This window comes from Carcharodon carcharias, chromosome 26 (assembly GCF_017639515.1).
Source record: "Carcharodon carcharias isolate sCarCar2 chromosome 26, sCarCar2.pri, whole genome shotgun sequence".
NCBI classification, from domain to species: domain Eukaryota; kingdom Metazoa; phylum Chordata; class Chondrichthyes; order Lamniformes; family Lamnidae; genus Carcharodon; species Carcharodon carcharias.
Genome location: NC_054492.1, coordinates 45,398,013 through 45,417,707, shown reverse-complemented (window position 1 = coordinate 45,417,707; position 19,695 = coordinate 45,398,013). Strand labels below are relative to the sequence as shown.

At 42.1% G+C, this 19,695-nt stretch overlaps 1 protein-coding gene across 1 annotated transcript in view; it reads right to left on the bottom strand.

The window, feature by feature from the left end:
- tnfaip8l3 (tumor necrosis factor, alpha-induced protein 8-like 3) overlaps window positions 1-8,622 on the bottom strand; it is a 62,038-nt gene extending 53,416 nt beyond the window's left edge. The window contains exon 1 of the mRNA XM_041175097.1: window positions 8,411-8,622. Coding sequence (XP_041031031.1) covers window positions 8,411-8,456 — 46 coding nt within the window. The 5' untranslated portion in view covers window positions 8,457-8,622. The remainder of the gene's footprint in view (window positions 1-8,410) is intronic.
- Window positions 8,623-19,695: the final 11,073 nt, after the last annotated feature.

Genomic DNA, 19,695 nt, shown 5'->3' with positions numbered 1-19,695 from the left:
CCCCAGACAGCCCCCACACCTCAGATGTCGCCTGCGGGTCCAGGCATCAGTCCACCACCCCCCCGGCTCCCCTGAGGCCTGTAAACAACAGGCGAGTTGTGGAGAATGCTGCTGCTCACTCATCTCAGTTCCCCCAAAGTAAAGGCCCCCAAGAGCACGTCACCTGTGTGCTGTTGTGAAACACGTCAGTGTGCTTTCCCGCCGATGTAGACAGACAATATGGTAGGGTTCCAAGAGCCTTAATTATATGCTAATGTATTACAATTAGTTCCCCGCCGACCAATGGCAGGAAGGGCAGTCCACCATTGGTGGGTTGAGTAGAAGGTGGCGACCTCCCTTCATGTCGTTGTGAAGTGGGTCCCACCACATTTTCCGCGCCCACCACCAGCGGACTCGGAAAAATTCCGCTCATAGGGAGGAGGGAGATCAAAGTGCTTCAAGGACAATTTCAGGTGAGAGATGAACGAGGAGGCCTCCTTTCAGCATTACTTTGCATGCCAAGTTCTGGAACATTACAGGGAGGAAAGTAGGTCAGAGCTTGAGAAATGGTGTATGATAAATGGTTTCACCTTCCTGGGACACTGTGATTATTTCTGGGACAAAGGAAGTCCAAACACATGGGACAGTCTTCACCTCAACTGAGGTGTTACCTATATCCCAGTAAATAGGTTAAGTAGGGCAGTTTTTTAAATACTCAGGAAAGGATCAGGACATGGAGTCCTATAAAAATGGACTGCGAAGTGTGAACAAGTTGGTAAGGTACTTAAAAAAAAAAGCAAGAATAATATTCCTTCAACCCATGAAGTAGAACATCAACAACTTCAAATATGTCAGAAGCAAGCAAGGAGTATAATGAGACATTGAACCATTAAGAAATGACTGTAATTTCAAATTAAGGACAGCAAGAGAAAATGCGATTTTCAGGTAATTCATTTTCAATTAAAGGCCGATGGGCATGTGACACTATCAACAAAGAAATGTTGGAACCAAAAAAAAACCCATGATAAAGGAGTCGACAAATTCCTGTCAGGAAATGAGATTCAAAATTATTAGATTTAGAAATACATTGAGGTAATCTTTTGAGACGTAGGATGATTAGGGTAGATGGTACAGTTATCCACTCCACACCTGAAAATTATGCCTATGTTACTATGTCTAGACAGAATGTACTTACTTATGCTATTATGTGGTACTTAAATAATAGCCAGGAATAACAAGGTGACACAATGAACTTGCACACCATTCTTTCATGTCTATTATTTTATTCTTAAGCAAATTGCAGAGATGAAAGCCTCTTCTCTTTGACAGTTGTAAAGTTCTAACATTAAAACAGATCGGGAAATATCAGTCAAGTTCCTGGTAGGCACCAGGCCACAAGAGCCTGAATTTGGCAATCTTGCTTCAACAGACAATAAAGATAATTATTATTGGAAATGGAATGACTCATTAGTGCATAAGGAGAGATATTCTGTGATGTACAATGGAGGAACAAAATAAGATATTAACAAGTTGCCTAACCAACGTTCCCTCTAATTTTTTCTCTCCACGCATGGAACAAATTTTGTTATGTACACCAAATATCAAGGTACAGGCAGAGTACCTGAAATCCAGTTACCCGAAAGCCGGCAGTGTCTGAAAATGGGGCATTTTTTCCCCACACTCCAGCAGAACCTTGACCCCACCTGACCCAGCTTGGAAAAGTTCGGGGAGTTTCTGAGTACCAATTGGCTTTGCACGCCTGATGCTTCCCCATGCTCCAGTGAACTTTAACCCCACTCGAACCAGCTCGGACTGATCTGCCTGACCCGAGCCACATAGGAGTGCCCAACCCAACCCCAATGACCAATAAAAAGGATAACTCTGTGCAGGTTAAAAAGATGCGAATAATATCAGCAGCAACATGGCCATTAACCTAAAGCACTTTGCAATCATACCACTCAGTTTTCCTGCATCCCCTATTCACTGAATTAAGACATTCGGATTTTCCAAAAACTGGCAAGTTCTGAAACCTGGCATGGGACTTGGTACTAAGGTTGCCGGATTTGGGGCACTCTACCTGTATTGTGTGGATATGTACCACCAGTAGAAACAAAAAACCTATTTGCCTTTGTTTAGACATGGCTGTTAAAAGGACGTGCTGTAATAACCATAGGCCTACCTAAACCAGCAAAGTCTCACTATAGCCAGCCGGAACACATTTGAACATAATTGAATTCAAATTTACTGATTAGCTCACCAGGAGACAATTGCAGTGTTTTGAAGATATGAGCACTTCCAGAAACTCAGTCTATATAAGAGAAAGAGCTTACATTTATATAGTGCCTTTCACCACCACAGGACATCCCTCTGTGCTTTACAGTCAGTGAAGTACAGCTATCCCTTGTTTAGCACACCTAATGTGTTCCTATTGGCTGCCTTGAACCTAACTGGTCCAAAAATCCTCTGAATAGTTCTTCGTAACTTGCCAACTCTTAATAACTTGTATCATGCTTGTCACTTCCCGCTTCCACCTCACTGCCTCTCCCAAGTTGTGTGGCACTTGATGGACTGGCGTGCGGCCAATGTTTGCGTGGAGTTTGGAGGGAAATTACTGCCTAACTATAATGGCCTGGATTTTGTGGTCAGTGACAAAGCCACAATGCTCTCTGCGGATCTTGAAGAATGCTGCTCATAAAGATCTAGAGATCTCCATAGTGTTGATTTCCCCTTCCCCAATGATAATTTAAATCTGGTGCCAAGCCAAGGTGATGTCCAGGCATCCAGCATCCGTGATGCAGGGTAAGCAGCCAATCAAACTGAATCATTCTCACAAACAGAAAACCAGGAAGTTAAAAGCACTTTATTCAACACTTTTAATCTAAATTTTCAGATAACAAAAATAAATGATTGCAATTATGTTATGATAGATGCTTAAATATCATAATTAATTTAACTGAAGTTTGTTTATTTTAAAAATATGTGGAACTTATTTTTCGTAATAGAGAAATTTGGCATTTTTGTGCAGATGACCAAAAGCTTGATCAACAAGGTAGGTTTTATTGAGGAAGAGATTGAGAGGCTGAGTGGTTTATGAATGGAGTTCCAGAACTTTCTGGCCTTTCTTCTTTTAAGACATTCTTTAAAAACTACGTCGTTGATCAAGTTTTTGATAATCTACCCTAATATCTCCTTATGTGGCTCAGTGTTAAAATTTGTTTTGTGAAGTGCCTTGGGCCATTTGATTACATTAGAGGCACAGTATAAGTTGTTGCTGGATGTACCTGTGCATGCATGGTGGCACTGACTTTTGAAGTAAGCTATGATACCGTGGGAGTGTTCTGCTTTCAGGCAGAAACACTTTTATTTAGTAGCCTAAGAGCAATTGTGAACTTGATCTCCTGCCTGTAACTAGATAGGGTAATTGTAGTGTATTGAAAATTGCATTGTGCATTTTGTCTGCTTAAGGCTACCATGCACAAATGTACCAGCAGAGGGAGCCTGGAATAAATTAGGGAAAAAAATTCATGTTTAACAGCACATGCAGTCCTAATTCTGATCAATGCTTCTTACTCTTTCTTCCCAATAACTTTGCAATGACAATGAAGATGGTGAAAAATAAGAAATGTTGTGTTCAGGTATGAAATACTTGGGAGGTACCTGTCTACTTTCTGCAGACAGCGTTTCAGGAGATTTAGGGACTCATTGAGGCTGTGTTAAACTCACACAAGAGGCACTCCAACTCGGGATTAAGAACACCAAATCTTACATATTAATCACACACACTGACCTTGCCAAAGTAACCATCCACTCAAAAAGAAAATAATCTTGGATCAGTACACAGAAGTCTTTTTTTGATCCTGGATCCTTGGTCACGCACTAGCACTGTGTTGCTGATCAGTATGTCATTGTCTATGTCTAATTTATCACCTTCTGATGTGTGTTCAGAGCCATCATTTATATCCTCTTGTTGACTTTATGTTGTAATGTTGCAAAATGCATTTGTGTCTGAGTGTTCCATTAAAATGCAGCTTTTATATGGAGCCGGAATTGCACTCCCCCTCACTGTTCGCCTGGATGGACACAGAACAGCTCAGTAAGCGAATGAGGTTGCTGTTTGGTAATTGAAACGTGTGGAAGAGCTTCTTCAAATTGGGATCTTTAGCTGTTTTGATATTGCACCTAGGGACATTCTAGTGCCAGTGGCAGATGAGTGACACAGAGCTGACATCAACAGCAACGTAAGTATGCCAGATTTACAGAAAGGAAGACCACTTTCATTGGCAAATTTATCCTCATGCTGCTAGGGTGAAATATAAAGGCAGCTTTTATGCATAATTCAAACAGAACTGGAGTCCAACATCCACCCAAACACAGCACTGCTGGCAACTTAGCTCACCCTGGATGTTGGTCTGGATTCACAAGTCCTGCTGTGGGATTCAACACCTTAACCTAGAGACAAGGCAGCTGCTAAGAGAGCCAAGCTGGCAAACACTCATTACAATGACAGAAATCACATTGAAAAGCTCAGCGTTAGTTAAGATTAGATACTGTAATGGGAGGGCATGAGATTCATCTAGATTAATGGGTTGCATGACCTTCCTCATTTGTATTTGGGGGACTGGTGTCCAGAGGTCCGAGGCCTGGGCAATGGTCCGGGCTCATAGGTCAGCAGTGGGCGGAGAGGACCCAAGATTTGGAGGAGGGTGTGGGGGGGCCTCCAAGATGAGAGGAGGGGAGTGGAGAGGGTGATGGTGGGGTGAGGCCCCGAGACTGGGAGTGGGGGAGGTGTGGAGGCCCCAAGACTGGGGAGGGGTGTAGGACCGAGACTGGGGGCAGGAGGGGAGAGAGTCATCAAGGGTGGGGGTGTTGGGTCGCAGGAAAGAGATCGGGGTGGGAGGGGCTGTGGTTGAAGGAAACCACCAGGGAATGCTGAGAGGATGTCGGGTGGGGTGGGAGTATGGGGGATGATGGAAGAGGCAGGCATTAGGAACACCGAGATTCACACCGATTATCCTGCTTCCGGCATGTTTTCTTCCCAGGACAGCAATTAATGAATTCATAAAATGAATTAAGAACTGATGGAGATCTGGTGGTGCTCTCAAGCATGTACAGTGGAAAGATTTTTTGGACTAAATGCAAAATATTAATAAATTCAGATGTTATTTAAGTAATTAATTTCCTTGTGTTTTTCAGTGCAGGTTGCTGATCACATTTGACACCTTTGAGTGCACATGATGTCTTTGAGTGCTTAATTTTGATACCATTGAGCGCCTTCTGCCTTTGATGACATTTGATATCAAAGATGGCAAAAAGCTGCTGACTGCATGAAAAACTCATTCCAAGTTTGATGTCAAGTGATTGCTGATTGTTTTTTGAATGCATTGATTACATTTGAATGTGAAAACTATTGTCACAATTTTTTGGTCGGGTGTGAACTTGATCATTGCTTCACTTGCTTGTGTTCTTGCTGTAATGAAAATGATACAAGGATCTCCCCCTCCCCAACTAAAGAAAACGCCCAGTGACACATTTTTCATGTAGTCAGAGCCCCTTTAAAAATAAATTAATGATGTACAAAATATTTACATTGCACTAAGGTTACTTAAACACAATTCAGTTACAACCAATGACTCCAGATGTTTCCGCTGAAACAAGAATAGTTTATTTATGAACAAGAAATTCTCCAGGAAACTGAAAGAGATAAAGCATGTGGTTTATGGGCATCATGCTTCACAGCTGGAATTTATTTTTTGGTTAACATTTCCACAAATCTTAAATACCATAGAATGTAGCTGGGATCTGGGTAATAAATTACTTGTGATGTGATGCAGTAAAACACATTGGAGCCTGCAGAAAGCATCTGTATGGTGGTCTGATTGCTTGCATGAATTGATCCCTTCTTATCCCTGCATTTCTCTGTTTTATGGTCACAATAGTTTTATTTCCAGTTAGATTAGTGGCTGGAGGGAAGTCTCACTGTCTTTTCATATTGTGGAACCTCTGTTGATAGAGGTGCTGGTATTTCTAAATTCATCCTATTCACACCCCATTGCATCATTGAGAATTAGGCAAACACTGTTCTTGTGCATCTGTTCAGAAGTTGTGTTCAATAGATAGCATCCTTGCCTCCGAGTCAGAAGGTCACATAATGCTCCAGAGACCTGAGCATAAAATTATGCTGACAATCCATTGCAGCACTGGTAGAGTTGAAGGTGCCGTCTTTCAGGGAGACATTAAACTTAGTCCCTGTCTTTCTGCTCAAGTAAGATCTCATGGTGTTATTTTGAAGAAAAGCAGAGTATTCTCCCCAGTATTCTGGCCAACATCACTAAAACAGATTATCTAGTCACTACCCCAATGCTGTTTGTGGAAGCTTGCTGTGCACAAGTTGGCTACCACATTGCCTACTTTACACTGGCTGGAAAATGCTTTGGGCCATCCTAAGGTTTTAAAAAGTGCTATATAAATGAAATATCTATCTTTCATTCTTTATTGAGGTGGGGAAGGAACTGCTGCAGCTGACGTAACGCTGACATCTAGTGATGCCAGGAGTGGAGGTTTAACCTTCCCTTGCCTCCTCGAAATAGGGAAAGAAGCCATTTTTACAAGGTGCTGTTTCACATTTCATATTGCAGCGCTTCTTCTAAGTGCTATAATATGAATAGTGCAGCCCTTTCACACCAAGCTGACGTGAATTACTTATGTTGAAATTGCTTTTGTAGCATTTGCAGCAACTCATGTCAATAATAACTTGCATTTAGATAGCACCTTTACATAAAGAGATATGAGGACACAAAGCCAAAAGCTTGGTCAAAGAGGTAGGTTTCAAAGAGTGACTTAGTAAAGGGAATTCCAGAGCTAATGACCATGGCAGCTGAAGGCATTGCCACATATCCAGATCAGTATATCAGTCAGGAACTTTATATTGCAGGAGTGCAGACATGTCACAGGCAAGTCTGTACTCTACAGTATAAATGCTTCAAAGTTCAGGGAATGGACAGCATCATAGGTCAAGGATAATGCGAGCGCCTGAATCTGACAGATTAAACAAACTGCTTTAGTTATTGAAGGGAAGAGGCCCCCTGAATATATATTCAATTTACCAAATGAGTCTCCCTATAAAGCAGCAAATGTCGAGATTGACCAGCAGACCACTGGGCAATCAAAAAGTAAAGAGAGGGAGGCAAGTACATGTGCCAAGATTTTCCTCCCTTGGCAGCAGTTTGAGACCATAGGCTTGAGTTGGATTGCCATTCCAATATTGTGTGACAGGAAGTGACATTTGACTCACCACGGCCAGTTCACACCAGTTAGTGCTCTGTCACTGACTTCCAGCTGATATAAATCTGGCACCGTGAATGTTAGTTCTATTTGCTGTGAACCAAGATTGCATAAATAACAGCACTTTACATGAACAATTTTGACCATGAATCAGAGAAAAGATCACAGTGCAAATGGATGACGTTGTTAACTTGCTTCGCAACAGCCTGGTACAGCAGGCGTTAATCGCTGAACACAATTACTCATTAGCAAGGCAGGAAATCCTGCCAAAGGAATCAGCACAATTTCAGATGGGCATTAACACGGAGTGGAGCAGATCCCAACATTTGCTTGTTCCTAAAAACACTAATTGATCATTAGTAGTCTGTGTTTCCTGGATATTTCCCCTGCCCAATACCATTGATAACCCCACACAACCCTCTAGAAACTGCAGCCGTCACTTCCTTACTGATGTTCAGCAATGAGCAGATAGACCTGCTTGACAATACAAGTGTTTTATTCTAAAGCTGTTTTGTGAGTTGAGAACGCCTTTGAAGAATTGGAAAACATTATTAGGCCATGGTTGGCCTTTGCTACAAAGAACAGCTTAATGCAGATGTTAAATCATTTTTGCCTTTTATCCTTTGGTTTAGGGAATTCAATAGCAGCGAAAAAGAAATAAGATTTCCTTTTCAGCTACTGGAGAAATTGGAATTCTTCCAATCAGAGAAATTCATTGGAAGAATGGATATAACTTTTTTTGTTAAAAGTCCCCTAACACATATTTCTTCTTACGATGAATTTGTGCAGACTATATTTGGCTTGGCTGAAAGACACTTGCTGGGAACAGTGTAAAATGTTAATCACAAGTTGAGAAATGAAAAAAACACAAATATCAGACTACACAGGAAGTGGAGTTTCATGCTGAAAGCTTCCTCTCGTGCATTTTTCAGTATATTTTTCTGTTACGTTAGAAACAGGAGCGATATAGACTTTAATTAAGAACAGAAAGACTGTTTATTTAAATGAGCCAATGTTGTGGTCTCATTAATAACCATGCAACAGGTACTGCACAGGGCACCATAAGGTCACTTCCACCTAATTAGGTTTCAGCAGTTTCATGAAAATGACCCAAAGTCCTTTTCCAAGGCAAAAAAAACAACATTCCTACCTGAGGAGAGATCTCCCTCACTCAGTTCCCCAGACTCCAAATCCATTTTTTTGTTCTAAAGCTTCTCCTTTGTGACTGTCAGCTGGCTGCTTGAAGTGAACTCTTCAGCTCAGTGCCTGCTGCATGCAGACAACACAGCAGACAGAACCACTGCTGTAAGTTAGAAGCAGACCAATCCTAAAGTGAGTCAGCTCTGGGCTTTCTGCCTCCCAGCTCTGCCTCATCATCTCTCCTTTTTTTTAACACACCACAGAGACTGGGCTGCTGGGTGATTGGCTGTGACGTTCCGACTTGAAGCCCGTTCTCTGAAGAGACTGCCTGATGCGGAGGAAACTAATCTGAAGAGCAGAACTGCTTAAGTTCCCCTTACACGATCTATATAAGAAAAAACCATAAGCATTCAAATGACTGAACACGAGCTGCTCAAAGGAATAATGCATTAAGGATTCAAGCTGTCTAAATGATTAATAAAGTGATAGATTTGGGAGCCCAGCTGTTTCTTTGATTAGTTCAGGGCTCACTGTTAACAGCTAACAGCTTTAGTCATAGCCCTTTACAAGCCTTTGAAATAACACTGGAATTATTATATGTGACATTCCATCTTTGCTGCAAAACGTCCACTCATTTTTAAAACGGCACTGGGACAGTGTAGTAAGGTTCTGTGAAAATTGGGTGAGATTTCAGCTTTGTTTAGATTGAAGGACATGTTTCAGGCCAAATGTGTGTAAACCTATTGATCTCTCATTTTTTTTATTCAACTCGACTAAACCTCAAAAAAATTTGGCACACTGCTTTGTTCCACTGAACTCCTCTGAAGAAAAAAAAATGGTACGTGTGAGTCACTTCCCTAGCCTGTGCCATCATTCATGAGAAAGTCTGTTCACTTCTGCACAGGGTTTCCTGGTAGTTTAAGGGGGAGTTGGTACAATCTGTACTATTTTCATGTAGGGCCAAGCACTGCTTTTCATCTGCTGGTGGTTCTGGGAAGTTTTTGATGCAAAATCACGAGAGTTGAAGCATTTATGTTTTTAACTGCTAACTCTGAAAAATAGTTGTGTTTTTGTTCTTCCTTTCCTGCAATTCCCTGCGAATTTAACATGCAAATATTACCTCTCTGTTGTTACTTGAAAGCAAGGGGGGAGCTGTCACTCTTTGCTGTTTTCTGACACTGGTTACTGTGATGGCTGCATTTTTTCTGCAGTTTTCTCCTCTCCTGAAAGTTTCACCATGCAGGCATCCATTATGCATAAGCCTAAGCAGTGGGTAGTCTGTAGACTGTTTGACTGCAGGAGGCATAACAATCCCTGACTCGCCCCAAACCTGACATGTACTTACATATGCTTCTCAGAAATATTGGCTGATACTTCCACAGGGAGCTTGGATTTCACCCCACTATTAAGGTCGTCAACTGTGATTGAATGTATTCTCGGAGGTTTCTTCATATGACTTTTCCCTACGCTCCAGTCAACGCATCCATCCATGTGACACAGTGTTTTCCTACCCAATTGGAAAGCAAAAAGACTCATTACATAAATGCTTGTATTGATGAAGCTTGAATGTCAGCCAGTCTCCCCCCCCCCACCCCCTATTTTCAATACTTTTTATGTCTGGTTAGGAGAAATGTTCAAAGAAATTTTTTTAAAAATCTATATTTTTTAATGCCGCTATGATTTTTCTCCAGGGTTGCACATTGCAGTGTCCTGGAGATTGATCTTCAATTCCTAGAGGCTCCAGGTCAATCCTGGAGGGTTGGCAACCCGAGTCAAAGTCAACAGCAGCTGCTCCATCATTTGCTTGCATAGCAGCGTAAGAAATGGGAGCTGGAGGCCATTTGGCTTTTCAAGCCAGCTCTTCCATTTAATACAACCATGGCTGACCTCAAATCCAGTTTCCTGCACTATGCCAATATCCCTTAATTCCCTCTGTTTCAATTAGTTTGCCTCTCATCCTTATAAATTCCACTGATTATAAACCTAGTCTACTTAATCTGCCCTTATAGAACAATCCCCTCATCCCAGGAACCAACATTGTGAACCCTCGTTGCACTCCCTCTAGGGCAAGTATGCCCTTCTTTAGGTAAGGAGACCAAAGCTGCATACATATATGCACTTTTCCAAGAAGGGGCAGCACTGGATAACCACTAGCAATGGGAATCCTGGCAGATGGTTTCACTCCATCCCTAAGGGGCACAGACTCTAATTGCAGTGTCTGTTCCCATTCCAGTTTGGATCAGGCAAATCAGGACAGACCAAGGGTGTGGGATATTCAGTCTGCATAGCTGAGCACAGCACTAGACAAAAACATTTACCCGCTAGACCATTGAGTGAACTGTAGCGCAAAGTCGTAAAGCAATGAAAATGTTTATATACAGCACATTATGGGTACATCAAGATAGTTTGAGTTAGATAACAAGTATTTAGTGCTAATAGTTATCAATGTAGATCCTTAAAAGCTCGGCTGGGAGCACAGGGAGAATTCATGCCACCAGAGCTGCCTGCATCTTCACTTGATTCTGTATCGAGCTACAGCAAGCACTCCCTCTCAGATTCCTTATTATATTGTACTCTTAGGAGTTGTTTTTCGCTATTACTTAGTGTGCCTAGTACAGGCTCCTTAATTGGATCCATTGGAGCACTTCCAGTTGAGACCACCTAGAAGGGTTTGTTTCGTGTTAGTGAGGATGTCCGATTGTGTAGCTCAAAACCCTCTTTGGCCCCATGCCCAAGATCATCAAATGTTCCCTAAATGTTTTTATATTCGAGTATTTTATAAATCTCTATTGTGTATGTTACAGTGCTGTCTTACAAACTTGCAGGTGCTTATGTGAGCAGCCAGTATAATTGGCCCTACTTCAGTAATTCCGCACTGGCTGACAGAAACCAGAATAGTGAGAAAAGGGTGTCAAAAATTGGCCACAAATTTTTATGTTGAGGATCTGCAGCTGCTATGGAATCAAATGTCCCACAGTACAGACACCCTATAGAAGGAACATGGGAACAGGATTAGGCCATTTAATGCCTTGAGCTTATTCTGTCATCAATGAGATCACGGTTGCCCCATAACCCTTGATACCTTAGATCAACAGAAGTCTATCAATCTCGGATTTAAAATTAACAGTTGACCAGAATCAACAGTTTTTTCAGAGAAGCGTATCAAGTTCCTACCACCCTTTATGTGTAAGGTGTTTCTTCACCACTCCTGAAATCCAGGGTGTGAAGGGATTTAAACGTGCGGGTAAGAAACTTAAATATGAGGAATTGAGGGAATAAGAGTCCAGCCCTGTGAAGATTACAAAATGTTTAGCATTAGACTGCACTGAAACTCAGGAGTAGCTGACAGACCTCCTCCATTTTCTAATCTTGTCTTTTGCCAATGGTGGTATCATGTCCATTGTCTGCACTCTTCATTCCCTATAACCTTCTCCTGCCCCTGCAACACAAACGTCCTGTTCCTCTGGCCATGGGTGTTTTTACCTCCCCCACCCTGGCCCCACAACCCACTTTGCTCTACCATTGGCATCCATCCCTACAGCCATCTAGGTCCCCCATTCTCAAATCCCTCATTTCAACCTCTTTTTAAAATTATCTTTGATAGTGCTCCTGCAAAGTGCCTTGGGACATTTTCGTATGTTAAAGCTGGTTTATAAATGCAAGTTGTTGTTCCAAGGAGACCACCTTCAGTACTTGGGTGCACACATTGCTGAGTTTGAACTAGTTTCCCCTGAATCACTGGTGTTTCTTGTATTCTTAAGAGTACAGTTTTGCAGCTGTAACTGTTGGCCATTGGTCGTTATTTTAAATGTTGCACATTTCTCTGCTGTACGGCTGCTTTTTTGGTTTGTCAGTTTTTGGAGTATTGTGACGGTGGTGATAACAAATTTGTGAAAAATGAATAGACCCAGACTGAAACAAAATAGTTAATAGCCTAAGCGTTTAAGCACAATAAACTGATTGTGGGATAATCTGGGTAATGACCAGGTAAAGATCAAAGAGGACCAGGTAAGTTCCGATTTGGCTGCACCAATCGAATCTATGATATAACTTTATCAAAACATACATCCATTAATGCACATTAAAATTAACTGGTGTACATGGAAGCCAATGTTATTCGATTTCAATGTCTTATATGGATAATAATAGGATAATTATAAGTCAGCTGAAAAATCTATAATTGGGAGATTTTGACAATTTGGACACAATAACACATTCAGCCCCAAGCATGACAAATTCAATTGGCTGAAAAGAATCTGTAAAACCTCATTCGGCCAAGGCAGTTCTTACAGTGTTTATATACTTGGGAAGCTATAAATAGAATATCCAGAAGTTAACTGTTCTATCAAAAACATTTCAGTTAAGTAGTCCATTAAAAATCATTTACTGTTGATAAATGCTGTTGTATTCTGTTTTATTACATGATTAGAATAAACAACTTGTGACCTTCCAACAGCTTAATGTTGGTGCAGCAAACAGCACTGCAATCTTCAAGGGTGAACTAAGGTTCAGTTTATTTACCATCGTTCCAATGAGACAGTAAACCAAAACCCTGTTTACTTAATAAGATTCCATGGCACTTTTCAAGAAAAAGTTAGAATCTGTACAAGTTTACATGCAGACCATTCAGCCCAGTGTGTACCTAGCTGGATCTTGGCTAGAGTAATCCCGCTGCTTTCTCATTTCCTATCACACTGTATCTTGTGCTGCTTCATCAAATATTCATCAAATTTTCCCTTATAAGTTGCAATGGAGCCCTCAACAACTGCCCGTGGGAAACAAAAAAATCTATTATAAAGGATGTGATAACTGGACATTTGGAAAAAGATGGTACAATTGAGTCAACATGGATGTATGAATGAAAAATCAAGTTTGACAAACTTGTTGGAGTTTTTTGAGGATGTTACTTGTAACATAGATAGGAGAACCAGAGGATGTTGGATATTTGGAGTTTCAAAAGGCTTTTGATAAGGTCCTACACAGGAGGTTAGTAAATAAAATTAGAGTGCATGGAATTGGGGGAAATATACGAGTATAGACTGAGAATGGGTTAATAGTCAGGAAGCAGAGAGTAGGAATAAACGGATCATTCGGCTGGGAGTCGTGTGACAAATAACTCACCTCCTGACTCCCCAAAGCATACCCACCATCTACAAGGCACAAGTTAGCAGTGTGATGGAATACTCCCCACTTGCCTGGATGAGTAAGGCTCCCACAACAGTCAAGAAGCTTGACACAGTCCAGGACAAAGCAGCCCGCTTGATTGGCACTCCTTCCACAAGCATTCACTCCCTCCACCACCGATGCACAGTAATAACAGTGCTTACGATCTACAAGATACACTGCAGGAATTCACCAAGGCTCTTTCGACAGCATCTTCCAAACCCATGACCACTACTATCTAGAAGGATAAGGGCAGCAGATAGATGGGAACACCACCACCTGGAAGTTCCCTTCCAAGTCTGTCACCATCCTGACTTGGAAATATTTAGCTGTTCCTTCACTGTCACTTCCTAACAGCACTGTGGGTGTACCTACACCACGTGGACTGCAGCGATTCAAGAAGGCAGCTCACCACCACCTTCTCAAGGGCAACTAGAGATGGGCCATAAACGCTGGCCCAGCCAGCGAAGCCCACATCCCATGAATGAAAAAGAAATTCTCACAGCGGCAGGCTGTTACTGGTGGGTACAGTAAGGACCAGTGCTAGGTCCACAGCAATTCACAATCTATATAAATGATTTGAATGTGGGGACCAATTGTAATATTTCCAAATTTGCTGATGACACCAAACTGAGTGGGAATGTAACTTGTAAAGAGGACGCGGACAGGCTGAGTGAATGGGCTCGAACACGGCAGATTGAACATAATGTGAATAAGTGCAAAGTTATTCACTTTAGCAAAAAAAGCAAAGAATATTTCTTAAATGTTGAGAGGTTAGGAAGTGTGGGTGTCTAAAGGGACTGAGATGTCCTTGTTCATAAGTCACTAAAAGCCAGCGTGCAAGTGCAGCAAGCAATTAGGATGGACAGGGGAGGTGGCGGTGTAATGTTATTGTCACTGGACCAGTAATCCAGAGACCCAGGGTAATGCTCTGGGGACCCAGGTTCAAATCTGAATTCAATAAAAAAATCTGGAATTAAAAGTCTAATGATGACCATGGAATCATTGTCGATTGTCGTAAAAACCCATCTGGTTCACTAATGTCCTTTAGGGAGGAAAATCTGTCATCTTTACCTCACCTTACATGTGAGTCCAGACCCATGGCAATGGATTGACTTGTATCTGCCCTCTGAAATGGCCTAGCGAGCCTGGGTGGGGGACTTCAATGCCCATCACCAAGAGTGGTTCGGTAGCACCACTACAGACCGAGCTGGTTGAGGCCTAAAGGACATAGCTGCTATGCTGGGTCTGTGGCAGGTTGTTAGGGAAAAACATACTTGACCTCATCCTTCACCAATCTGCCTGAGCAGATGCACCTGTCCATGACAGTATCGGTAGGAGTAATCACTGCATAGGTCTTGTGGAGGCCAAGTCCTGTCTTCACATTGAAGATACCCCCCATCGTGTTGTGTGGCACCACCTCTGTGCTAAGTGGGATAGATTTCAAACAAATCTAGCAACTCAAGACTAGGCATCCATGAGGCGCTGTGGGCCATCAGCAGCAGCCGAATTACTCAACCACAATCTGAAACCTTATGGTCTGGCATATCCCCAATCTGCCATTACCTCCAAGCCAGAAGATGAACCCTGGTTCAATGAAGAGTGCAGGAGGGCATGCCAGGAGCAGCACTAGGCATTCCTAAAAATGAGGTGTCAACCTGGAGAAGCTACAACTCAGGACTACTCGCGTGCAAAGCAGCATAAGCAGTATGCGACAGACAGAGCCAAGCGATTCCACAACCAATGGATCAGATGGAGTCCTGCCGCACCAGTCGTGAATAATGATGGACAATTAAACAACTCACTGGAGGAGGAGGCTTCACAAATATCCCCATTCTTAATGATGGGGGAGCCCAGTGCATCAGTGCAAAAGATAAAGTCAAAGCATTTGCAACAATCTTCAACCAGAAGTGCGATGTGGATGATCCATCTCAGCCTGCTCCAGAGATCCCCAGCATCACAGATGCCAGTGTTCAGCCAATTCGTTTCACTCCATGTGATATCAAGGTCTGGCTGAAGGCACTGGACACTGCAAAGGCTATGGGTCTTGACAATATTTCGGCAATAATACTGAAGACTTGTGCTCCAGAACTTGTTACACCCCTAGGCAAGCTACTCCAGTACAGCTACAAAACTGACATCTACCTGGCAATGTGGAAAATTGCCCAGGTATATCCTGTACACAAAAAGCAGCACAAATCCAACCCAGTGAATTGCCACCCCATCAGTCTAACTCTCCATCATCAGTAAATTAATGAAAGGGGTCATCAACGGTTCTATCAAGCAGCACTTGCTTAGCAATAACCTGCTCATTGATGCTCAGTTTGGGTTCCGCCAGGGTCACTCAGCTCCTGACCTCATTACAGTTTTGGTTCAAACATGGACAAAAGAGCTGAATTCCAGAGGTGAGGTGAGAGTGACTGCCCTTGACATCAAGGTAGCATTTGACCGAGTGTGGCATCAAGGAGCCCTAGCAAAACTGGAGTCAATGAGAATTAGAGGGAAAACTCTCCACTGGTTGGAGTCATACCTAGCATAAAGGAAGATGGTTGTGGTTGCTGGAGGTCAATCATCTCAGTCCCAGGACATCACTGCAGGAGTTCCTCAGGGTAGTGTCCTAGGCCCAACCATCTTCAGCCGCTTCATCAATGGTCTTCCTTCCATCATAAGGTCAGAAGTGGGGATGTTCACTGATGATTGCACAATGTTCAGCACCATTTGCAACTCCTGAGTTACTGAAGTAGTCCATTTCCAAATGCAGCAAGGCCTGGACAACATCCAGGCTTGGGCAAGTAGCATTTGTGCCACACAAGTGCCAGGCAATGACCATCTCCAACAAGACAGATTCCAACCATGACATTCAATGGCATTACCATCATTGAATGCTCCATTATCAACATCCTGGGGGTTAACATTGACTGGAAACTGGACTGGACTAGCCTGTTCCTATCGTCCAACAAAACTATACAAACAACTTTCTGCTTATCTGCATCCTTGCTTGCAAATGACAAGTTTAAGTTGATGACCTTTGTCACTTACTCCCAACCAAAGGAAATAGTAGTTCCTTATTCACGCTATTAAAATTCTGCATAATTTTTTAAAATCCATTAAATTATCTAGATAAAAGCAAGATACCGTGGATGCTGGAAATCTGAAACAAAAACAGAAAGTGCTGGAAAAACTCAGCAGGTCTGACAACATCTGTGGAGAGAGAAACAGAGTTAACTCTGAAGAAAGGTCATATAGACTCGAAACGTCAACTTTGTTTCTCTCTCCACAGATGCAGTCAGACCTGCAGAGTTTATCCAGCACTTTCTGTTTCTGTTCCATTAAATCACCTGTTATTTTTCTAGGCTCCAGAGGCAATGCTCCTGGTATCTTAAATCATTTTCCATAACAAGTTTCCAATCCCTGATGTCACCTTGCTGGATCTTTAATGCCCTTTCTAAACTGCACACACTGCTCGAGCTGCGACCTATATAGTTGATGTCATTGCTCTTATTAATTGTTGGGCACTGTAAAATCGACATGTGGGAGGGAAAGGACAAAAACTAGAAGATGCTTCAAATTTGTCCCTCCTCGAGCAGAATATGGAGCTTAATGTGGGAGAAGTGACTGTACAGAAGCCTCCCTAGCTTCTGCCGTGGAACCAAGGGTACAGCTTCCACTGTAGTCTGGTTTTATAAGTCCTTCTGAGTTCATTAGCAGTCTGATTTCATTTTGCAACAGCGCTGCTGATCGTGAAATTAAACCCAGCTCCAAACCCCCTTGGCCATACATAACTGCGCACAGACTGAATCTGTAATCATTGTCTCATTCAACTGGATACAGATTTTACCAAGTGCAATTGGTATTTTTACTATAAAGCATCTCCAAAATGGAGAGAAAAACATACACAAGGAGGCTCTGCAGCCCGCATTCCAACTTAAACCAAATTTTTTATAGCGCATGTTTAAAAATAACTTAATAATCCTCATGCTGTAAAAACACTGAAGTGCTGGATCCTGCAATTCTGTCTCCCTAGAGCTTTTTCCCGTCATCCTGAAGCTTACTGTTGTGCTATGTCCATAACTATTTATTTGCCAAGACCCTGACAGCACCGTCTATGTGAATCTGTATCACTTTCCCTCACCCTTTCACTAGTTTATTCATGTTGCGGGGTGTAAAGTATGAATAAATCACCACCAAGTGCTATGCTGGGCATACCGGATTCATTTCGTGTGAAATTTTCTTTGGTGACTTTGTAATGGCCCAGATTTTGCAGTAGTAATGACTGTGAAACTGTCAGAGTACACCTCTGAAACTGACAGGAGCTTTTGGAGTCCGCACATGCACAACTAAACACAGAAATTAAAAAATTACTGTATAGGATAGCCCAATCCCCAACTTTATAACACTTATCTAACTAATTGAGAATTTAATGAGCTCAAGCTGACAACATATGACCTATGGACTTTAATACAAAATGCAGAATGCAGTAGGCCTTCACTTCTATTTTGTAAATTAAGGAGACCTGCATTTTGCAAAGTATTGTAATTATTTGTATGCTGAAATGATCATAATTGTGCAATCCTTTTATTGTTTTATACCTTATTTTGATGATTGTCAATAACTATGTCAAGAATTATAATTACTAGTTTTATTTGTATCATCATCACAATTTAGCACTTGCCGCCATAATGATTTTTCAATAAACCAAACCAAAAACGTGATTGAACACCTCTCCATAGGGTGTGCTGTTAGAGTCCCTGCAGGATGCAATCAAATTGAAATCATGGAAATGCTCTGTTATTCTGTAATGGGGCCTCTGGCAGCAGGTGGCGATGGTAGGGGTGGGGGAGAGCACCAAGGGGAACTGGTCGGCCCCTGTGGGCCCTGCCTGCAGGGAGCAGTAACTTTGACAAGCTGAGGGGCAGAGCCAGATGCCATGAGTGAGGAAGAAAGCAGCAAGGACAAGTTCAGGACTTGTGAGCATGAGAAGCCAATGCCATGAATAGAGCAGCTTGAAGCCCCTGAGGCCGGCTAAGAGCCAAGAACAGAAATAGGCGGCCTAGGCAGGCTGACTGGTGGCACCCCTGAATGTGAGAGACCTCATGGGAAGAGAGAAGAGTAGGGCAGCAGCCAAGAGCTGGAGCAGCAGTTCAAGACTGGTGAGTCACTACATCGAGGAGCTGAGGTCACGAATAGGGCAGAGATCTGGAACATTGGCCATGAATATTCTCTGTAAATAGTTTGCTTCTTGAAGTTAACTTTCCCTTGAGAGCTTATACAGCTATGATGCCAGTGGAATAAACAAAACTTGTTTTCTAACCATGGTGCAGTCCGTGTGCTTGAATTTCCAATTACAATTCTATTAGTGTCACTGTAAAAAACCCTTGAAAAAGTTACACCTTATTGAATGAAGTGTAACTGGGTTTTAATGGTATACTAAGCTTATAATTACTGCTGAACAGCCTGGCTGTCCCTGAAAAACTAATTTTATGTTTATGGAAAGTCAATTTTTTCTATTATGTTAAAAATGGTCCACATATTTAAATTTTTAAAAATGTTTATGATTTTTGGACTTCCAGTTTATTCCTGTCTATGTTCTACTTGTTTATTTTTCTCTCCATAAGTTGCATAAAAAGTGAAGAATAATCAGTGCATTTCACGGCATGGTCTGTTGTCTGTGGGAATACATCAATGTGATTGGTTGTTTGCCTTGCTTGATGGTATTGCTGTTCTTGGATGCCTGGAGACCCCCCCCTGTCTTGGCACCAGATACAAATGCATCCCAGGAAGGTGAATATCAGATTATTTTGGGCTGCTTTCTTCAAGATCAGCAGTGAGTGTCGGAACATTGCCACTGATATACAGGCCGTTACTGCATAATCATGGAAATCTGCATCAGTTAATTTTCTTTAATATAAGAATATATTCAGAAGATGGCTAAATCCTTTCCTGTGCTGCTTTAAATATAAATGAGTAATTCAATGCACTCAATGATTTTTTCCCATTCTTTCTATCATTTGTGGCAATGAACAGCAATAAAACTTAGAAGTTTTCTATGGGCTGCATTTTCCCCCCTTTGAGGGGGTTGTGTGGGAGTGGGCACGAGCAGACGGGTTCCCAATTGGCACCCCTGGTTGGGGG